The following is a 9266-nucleotide window of genomic DNA, read 5'->3' on the forward strand; positions in this document are numbered from 1 at the left end:
GTGGGGCCTGCAGGGGGGCATTACATTATGGGTGTCAGCACATGTGTGTGCCCTGTTGCACGCACGTTTTCAGCACCTGAGGAAAAAAAGGTTCTCCATCACTGACCTAGAGGTTCTAAATTGTTTTCTAATATAAAAACCAAAGGGTTCTAAACAAAATATAAATAACAGAGTGAACAGCGATCACTCTTGTTCAGTAACACTAGCAATTCTAAATTGTGTTGAATCTCTTTCATTAACTCTAACACTAGGAAATGATTTAAAGTACAATTTATTTGTTATATTACGAACAGGTAATCCCATTCTACTTAAAAAGCACAAATTAAGACAAGTGGTTTATATGCACAGAGAATTGTCAAAAAAAGTTTGGTAATTTTACTATGAACTATATTATATTTAATAGCCTTCTGATAAGATCTGAAATTTGTCTGCCCTTCAAAGGCAGACTGATTAGAATTAGCATAATGTGAAATAAATGAACTGAAAAGAATTGCTAATAAAGAGGCAACTAATTTTATACTTTCATTTAATAATGACGTAGGTTTCTATTTGGATACTTACATTTTATCCTTGCTATGTTTAAGGTAAAGGAAACACTGCAGATTTTACTCCACTACTCGTTGCCAACCATAGGGGGCAGTGCTCATCTCTATTTCAAGGCCATTGAGCCAGCGCTGTTCGACGACATTTCTGCAGTCATGTGGCCAGCATGATGCCATAGAGCAGGGGTGAGCAACTGTGGCCCTTTTACAACCTGTGGACTTCAACTCCCAGAATTCCTGAGACAGGCAAGCTGGCTCAGGAATTCTGGGAGTTGAAGTCCACAGGTCATAAAGGGGCCATATTTGCCCACCCCTGCCATAGAGCACTGTTACATTCCCACCAAAGTGGTACTTATTAATCTACTCGTATTTGCATACTTTTGAACTGATAGGTGGGCAAGGAATTGGGAAAGGACAGGAGTTCACCTTAGGTTTTGAACCTGGGCTGCTAAATTTCCAGCTGACAAGCCCAGCAACTAGCCACTGAGCCACCATGCTGCCCCTATCATGTTTACACAGAATAGAAATTCAAAAATATGTAGCCATGAATTGGAAGTTAACAGATAAGTAACAGATTAATAGAGTTGGAAGGGATCTTGCAGGTCATCTAGTCTAACCCCCTGCCCAAGCAGGAGACCCTATATCTGCCTCTACCTAGGATCAAACTCACAACTTCCTGATTGTGAAGCAAGAGCTCCACCTCTAAGCCACAGCAGCTGGGCTAGCAGTTAGACCTCTGTCTCTTAATATTATAGAAAAATTACTATAAAAGCAATCATGCTATATATAAATATTATTATTTATTTAAAACATCTGTATAGTTGCCCATCTTAAATCAAACTCTAGATGACTTACAACCTACAGTAAAACAACATAAAGGTAGTCCGCAACTTACAACACACAAGAAGAACTAAGTCCTAAGTGTTTTCAGCAAGATTAAAAGGGTGGAGATCTCTTGTGGGAGGTTGCAATGGAAAAGGCATGCTTCCGAGCACTCACAAGATGGCAATGTTTAAGGGAAGGGACCTGGAGTGTGGCTACCTTATCTCTTCTCATGGGACAGGCACTTATCCTCAGGGAATGGTGATCCATATATAACCTGGTCCTGCATAATGTAGGGCTTTAAAGGTGATAGCAAGTAGCAATAGCACTTAGATTTATATTGCACTTCATAGTGGTTTACAGTTTACAGAGTCAGCATATTGCCCCCAACAATCTGGGTCCTCATTTTACCAACCTTCGAAGGATGGAAGGCTGAGCCAATCTTGAACCAGTCAGGATCCAATTGCTGACAGTCGGCAGAATTAGCCTGCAATACTGCATTCTAACCACTGCACCACCATGGCTCAGTATTGCATCTGGGAGCCATTGCAGTTCATGCAATACATATATAATATGATAAACCTAGAGGTTTCCCCAACCACTTGCTCATCAAGCAGCAACCATGAGTCTAGGACATAAGTATCCTCTGTTCTGTAGGACAGAGATGGCTGGAGAATTCTGGGAGTTGAAGTCCACAAGTCTTAAAGCTGCCAAGTTTGAAGACCTCTGGTCTAGGAGGACCTCCAAATTCTACATCATCTCTGTCTGGGGGAAATGCCATCCCTTCCAGAGTTAAAGATGGAAGTCACCAGAGTGTGAGGAGCCAAAAGCCATCTTGCCAGGCTTAAATTGAAGATGGTTCCTCCCCATCCAGGCTCTTAAGAGTCTCTAGGCATTCAGTTACCACCACAGCAGTATCACCTACCCAGCCAGGGGTAGAAGTGTATAACTGGGTATCATCAGTGTACTGGTGATACGGCACCCTTTGCTGGTGAATGAGCTCACCCAGTTAATGAGAGGAGATAGGCCTAAGCCTTGGAGGTACCCCACATAAGCAGGGGCTTAGGGAATCAACCTTTCTCCCCTCCAGCACCATTTGAAACCAACTATGGGAAAAGGAGGAGGAACACAGCAAACCAGTGCCTCCCACTCCAGTCTCTGAAGATGGTTCAAAAGGATACCATGTTTAATGGTATCAAAAGCTGCTGAGAGATTCAGAAGGACCAGGTTGGTTGCATTATCACCATCATGAACCCTCCAGAGGCCATCTGCAAGTATAATCATTACCATTTCAGTTCTGTATGCCAGCCTGAACCTAGACTGAAAAGGGTCCAGATAATCTATTTTATCTGTAGCTGAGCATCTACAACCTGTTCAAGAACTTTCCACAGAAAGGGAAGTTTGGAGACTGGACAAGCTGCCTAAAATAGTTGAATCCAGAGATGGCTTCTTGAGAAAGGGCACACCATTGACTCCTTCAAGGTAGGCCTCAGTTATTTGGATGAGCACAGAAATCTTATCTAGACTTTTATTGGCAATGTTGGTGCTGTGCCTTGTTAATTATCAGGCTGGTTTCTAAAAAACCTTTCAGTTGCTACCACAGAACTACAATTCCTAGTTATTCTTAAACGGAGATCAAAACAGTTAAACCGCCATGTTAACATAGATGGCCCCATAGGTTATTTGTGAGACTGTCTTCCTCTGTTACTGCTAGTTGGAGTAGATCTGACAAGGTGAGCATGCTCCAAGTCACATTTATTAAGCAGTGTCATCTGGTAAAAACTTTCTGTGTAGCAGCACCTGCTCTTTGGAAAAATTATATCCCCCAAAATTTATTTAGCCGGCTGATGTTCCATAAATTCTCAAAAATCTGGGTTGTTTTTTTTTTCCAGGCATGGAGTCTGTAGTATGGATGATCCCATCATTCTAGTTCAGAGGCGTCAAACTGGTGGCCTGCAGGCCGAATGAATCATGTACTGGCCATGCCCACCCCAGCTCCGCAAAGGGAAAAAAAACGCCACGATACGTCACATGACGGCAACATGACTTGGTGAGTTTGACACCTGTGCTCTAATTTCTTTGACATGACTGTGGTTATGTGGCTCAAGTTTGATTGCCCTCTGTGCCATTGTGCTATCATTGTGTTATTGTTCTTTATAATTGTTATGTATTGTTTTTATTTTGTTGCTTTTAATCCTATATTCCATATCTTGAGCACTACTGTGAGATGAGTGGCTATAGAGATCAATTCAAGAAATAAATAAGTAAAAAAAACCCTGCATTTATAGATATATCACACCATGCAAATATTGATCATATTGATCATTTCCTCATAATGTGCTGCATTATTTATAATGACTCTTCAGCTGGTTATTAGAAACCATTTTATTTTTGTCTCTTGGAGATAACTAGCTACCATTCACTGTCTTGAGGAGCTAGTGAGATCTCAAAATATATGTCATCCTATTTGAACTGGTCTCAAAATTGAAATTTTCATTTCAAGCTTTTCTCTACCTTTAGGACTCTCTACAACAAGTTGCCAATTCCATTATCTTTCAGTGCTTAGACCTTCATGAGTCTATAAATTGCATGTTTTAGATCTATTCTCATCATTATTGTAAACTACAGTTAATTAAATAAACTATACTTATCTGGAATTATACAAGTTGCTAAGCTGTAAGTCAAGATTTACAGAGGGTCAGTTTCTAGAACATGCTAAGCCAAAATCCAGCAAATTGCATTTTGGCTTAGTGAAATATGAGATCTGATACTTAGATACGGACTGATGGTTTTATCTAGGTTATAAACACATTTTATTGCTCTTTTTATTTTCATTCTGTTCAGCTAGATTGGTTTTTAAAAAATATGTAAAGATAAAATTATGAGAGTAGGCTTACATTTAAAAGAATTTCACGAATGCTAAAACTAGTTAGGTCCAGCAATAATATAGTTTATTGGACTAGCTCCATGATTAGATAAAGTGAGATGATCAATCTGGCTAACAGATTTTAAATAATTTGAAGGGATGGCAAACAGTAAGCTATAAAATTTGATCTTATTGTTTTAGTACTGCCAGGGCTAAAGGGTTTTTTCCATCCAGTGGACAAAATAACTTACCTGGGTTAGGGTAGAAAGCAGTTTGGTTTTGAATTGGGGCAATAGGGGATTATGAGAAAGCAATTTGCTTGCACTGTTACCAATTGTTAATGCGGTTTAATTGACTTATTCCCTAAAAGGATTGCAGTTTAAGTTCTCTGGATGGACAGAGCATCCTTTTGACTCACATGAAAGACTTTTGACTCACCGGAAACACCTTGATGATGATGACTCCTTTTTTTCTTGTGAACTTCTCTGTCTGGTACAGATTCTCTGCTGGAACTCTTCTGAAAGCTCAGGACAAAATTTTGTCTTTTGAGCCATGACAAAAATCCCATCTGGCCAATAGATATGTCAGTTCAGGGCTACTTAGCTTGATTGTTTAAGCTGACTGGAGCTCCTTTAACCTTATCAAAGTTAATCAGAGTATATGAATATATTGTGTTTGTCATGTTCTGTCCTTTAACAAACAATAAAAAGACTTTAAAATAAAAAGAAAAGAAAGAAAAGAAAATCAGACTGATGGAATCTATACGAAGTTTAATGGCAATGGACCTGGTTTCAAGACCTCCCTTATTTGATCTAAGAATAACAGATCTCAATTTTTCTCTGCTAAACATTATAGGTTTTATTATGAGACCAAACCTACTGTCATATATATGTGTACTGGAATCCGAAGCAGCAAGTAAATACTTTTGCTGTGGAATCATACAATCACAATATTGGAAGGGACCATAGAAGTCATTTAGTTCAACCACCTGTTCAGGATCCACTAGACCAAGGGTGTCAAACTCGATTTCATTGAGGGCTACATCAGGGTTGTGTTTGACCTCAGGCGCTGTGTGTGTGTGTGTGTGTGTGTGTGTGTGTGTGTGTGTGTGTGTGTGGCCAGGGGGCGTGGCCAGCTTGATGTCACTCATATCGGGGGAGATTGGTGGCCTGAGTGCTCTGCCAGCTGCAATGGCCTCCTGCAATCCTTTTCCTGGTCCAGCAAAAACAGTGCTCGGGAGGGCCACATGCAGCCCTCGCGAGCTCCGTTTCTGACTGCAACAACCTCCTGCAACCCTCTACCTGTGAAAACGGAGCTCCGTTTCCAGCTGTGATGGCCTCCTGCAACCCTCAGAGGGTTGTAGAGGCTGTCGCAGTTGGAAAAGGAGCTCCGTTTTCGCAGGCAGAGACACCATGGGCTGGTCCTTCGCTGTTTCCCATGGGCCACATCTAAGCACCCGGCAGGCCGAATTTTGCCTGGGGGCCTTAAGTTTGACACCCTTGCACTAGACTATCCAGCTTTGTTTGGAGTTCCCTAGTGATAAATAATCCACCACATGATACAGCAACCTGTTTCACTGACTGATGGCTCAGGACGATCCTCTTCATGTTTGAACCTGCTTTATTGTGGTATAATCCTTTAAATCCACTGCTCCAGCCCTTTGGACAATACAGAACAAGTTTACTTCCTCTTTGGGGAGATAGCTTTTCAGGTTTTTTTAAGATTACCATCACATTTCCCCTCAGTTATCTTTTCTATACAGTAAATATATCCAGTTCCTTTAATCATTCCTCATAGGGCTTGGTAGCCCTCCTCTGAACTTGTTCCATGTTATCACTGCCCTTTTTGAACTATGTTGCTCAGAATTGGATACTATACGCCAAATGGGGTCTGACCAGGGCAGAGTAAAGTAGAACAGGAAATTCCCAGAGTCTGGATTCCATATTCCTGTTAATGCCCCCCAAAATAACATTTGTCTTTTTAGTAGTTGCATCATACTGCTGGCTCATATTTAAATTGTGGTAAACCAGGACACCTTTTTCATCGGTACCACTGTCAAGCTAGGCCTTCTCCATCCTATACTTGTACCTTACATTTTCCCTATCCAGTTATAGAACTTCAAATTTCAGCTTACTACTCAAATGTTTTTAGAACTTTTTTGAACCTTCCTGGATTTGCCATCCCATATATTTTATTTTAAAGCCAATGAAGTTATTGGAAAAATAGGAATTGTAATTTTTTACTGACCTTTTGTCTCTGTGTTTAATTGCACCATGACATGCAGCAATGTGGTAGGTGAAGGATTATTTTTTTCTTTTCCTGGCCCCGAGTTAAGGAAAGAGAAGCATTGAAAAAATTCTTTTAGTTCAATAGGCTTGGCCCAGGTACCCAGAAACTATTGGGGTCCACTTTGACAAGCAGCTATTCAAAAGAGATATGGTTTTCTCTCAAGAATGGCTGAAAAACAACCATTTGTTATTTTTAAGAGTTGTTTTCTCTCAACTTCATGGCAATGTAATTCCAGCTGTTCCAGCTGGGATGAGATAAAATGGCCAGGTTAATGAATAGACCAAACAACTTTCCACCAGGCCATTGCCTAGAGCAGTGTTTCTCAACCACGGCAACATGTGGACTTCAGCTCCCAGAATTCTGGGTTTATAGAGGACCCATACTTATAGATTCATGTTGTCAGGCCTGGAAGCCATCTTTTGCACTGGGCCTTCAAACCAGGGGTGGGTTCTATTTACTTTTATTACCGGTTCACAACGCACCGATCGTCTATGACAACATCTAGGTGGGTGGGCGGAGCCTGTTTCCATTTTTACTACTGGTTCGCAAGAACCGGACCGAACCAGGGGCAACCCACCACTGCTTCAGACCTGCCACATTTACTACTGTGGGAAATTGGGAGGGGAGATTGTATGGAGCATGGGTGATATGTAGTCATAATAACATTGCTTTCTCAGAGAGTCGAAGACAACTTGCCCTGCACCTGGAAGGCTGGAACTGGGAGGCATCTCCAATTGGGAAGGTACTTTGATTGGACCATGTGATGGACTTGTGTGTGTTGGGTAGGGACTTGAATTTTCCTTTCTTTGAGTGGGAAAAACCTGGAAACTTTCAGATTCAGGTTTTCCCAGATGTGCCAATATGATATCTCTAATAAAGTGTAACTTTGAGGAAACTCAAGCCTCTAAGTTTTCTTTCGTTGGGGGTGTTACTTGGAATCCTGACACATACAACATTAATATGAATTCAAAATTCACAGTTCTGGGAATTGAAATCTACTATCTTAAAACTAAGGTTGAGAAACACTAGTCTATATATTCAACCTGGTATTTTTTTCAACAAGACTTCACCTTGATCAGTGTTAACTTTCTCAGTGGAGTCATCCCCAAATATAATCGGCTACATTTCTTCCTAGCACAGCTAACATAGGAGAGCTTCTAGTCGGAATGGATGAGCAACTTTTTCATGTCTGAGTACTACAGTTAACTAATTTTGGATAGCCAGAAGCTGCAGAGTAAATTAGTGATGCAAAATAGGCAGTTAAGTCAATATTTTCTTGAGAATTTATCTTAAAGGGGAAGATAACACACACTAAAAAGGGGAGGGGTTTTGATCACATAGTCGTGATCCTCATTTGGATATTTTGACCCACTGATGGGGGAGGGATTCTGGGTTTATTAAAAATATATATAGTCTAATTTTGGGTTGGAGGAGTAGAGCTGCACATATTCTGGGGTCTGAGGTTTCTAACAACCATAGCTGGGGAATGCTGATATATATTTACATTTAAGATAGATTCCAGCACTGATCCACTCGCATCAGGGATTAGATCTGTTCACACATCTGTGAAAAGAGGCAGATTTTATTTTTTTGTGGCTTTCTACAATGAAACAAAATCTCCAGCTGAGAAGGCCATACATACTCTTCTGTATATGACCAACAGTCCTACTTGTAGAGGATACAGTTTACTCTTAGCCTGGTACTAAGCCTGGTATTGTGAGATTGAATCTCACAATAGCAGCACTAATTATGGGACAGGAAAAATAGAATTTTCCAGAAACATCTAACTGGTTAGAAAACCACATGTGATAACAAGTAGCCTTTGGGTCTGTTTAAGGCACAGGACTATTCTGGTATATTTTTAAAAATAAAAAGGTAACTAGCATGCCTGGAGATTGAAGTTCTTCTTTGAAATTAGCACAATGCCGGGTGAATAGGCTTCTTTTCAGCTCAACTGTTGTAGATGAGATGTTGTTATTGAGGTATCTTGTAGTCTGTTCTTCTCATGGGTGCAGGCAAGCTGGTTATGTAAAGCAACTCTGAGGTGGCAGGACATTGCCCCCAGCCTGTTCTGATCTTGCCTTGTGATGTCATTTCCCTGGTTGCATCACTGCATTCTAATCTATACTTTTTAGCACCTTATTCTGAGGCAGTTCAAATTGTTGTTTATCATTTTTATTGTCCCTGAATGATGAAGTCTGTGTACCTGCTAATCATTATAAAATTACAGTAGCCCCTATTTTTGTTTTGAAGATAATTTTATACATACATACATACACACATGCACACACACGAGTACTAGTAAGATATAGCACAATTCACTTTGCAGAGGAATGCCTTTCAACCGATGTTTTGTGCATTCTGCTAAACTCACTGAATAATGTATCTGCATTTGCCCATTGGCTTTATTATATGTTAATAGAAGACAGTTTGAAAATAGATAATGATATGATATCCTTGGCTTGGGACACTGAACAACCTGTCCTTCTGTAGTCCACTTTTTTATGTATTGTAGGCCAGGATATGTTTAGCTGAAGGAGATTCTGAACAAAAGAGTTCAGAGTTCCTAACTGTCTTTTCTACTTAAAAGCAAAGTGCTAATCCTCATAACTCTGTCTGATTCAAAAGGTGTTGGCAAATGACACCTGGGCTCAAAAATTATTCCATTGCATGCACAATATTTAAGAAGCTAAAAAGATGCTCTTGGTCCATTGTGTGTATTTATTAATTAAATGAAGTATGTAGCT

General features: G+C 40.3%; 1 protein-coding gene across 3 annotated transcripts in view; it reads right to left on the reverse strand.

Moving 5' to 3' along the window:
• LOC117667692 (uncharacterized) overlaps positions 1-8615 on the reverse strand; it is a 36251-nt gene extending 27636 nt beyond the window's left edge. For 2 of the 3 annotated variants that reach the window (XM_087883333.1, XM_087883332.1), the window contains exons 1-3: positions 8408-8615; positions 8024-8082; positions 4669-6549 (exon numbers count right to left, since the gene is read on the reverse strand). In XM_087883333.1, the coding sequence (XP_087739459.1) occupies positions 4669-4798 (130 nt within the window). In that variant the 5' untranslated portion in view covers positions 4799-6549; positions 8024-8082; positions 8408-8615. The remainder of the gene's footprint in view (positions 1-4668; positions 6550-8023; positions 8083-8407) is intronic. The other variant, XM_034421252.3, reaches the window with a different exon arrangement.
• Positions 8616-9266: the final 651 nt, after the last annotated feature.

Source organism: Pantherophis guttatus, chromosome 1, assembly GCF_059756535.1.
Source record: "Pantherophis guttatus breed Tessera chromosome 1, ASM5975653v1, whole genome shotgun sequence".
Classification (NCBI taxonomy): Eukaryota; Metazoa; Chordata; class Lepidosauria; order Squamata; family Colubridae; genus Pantherophis; species Pantherophis guttatus.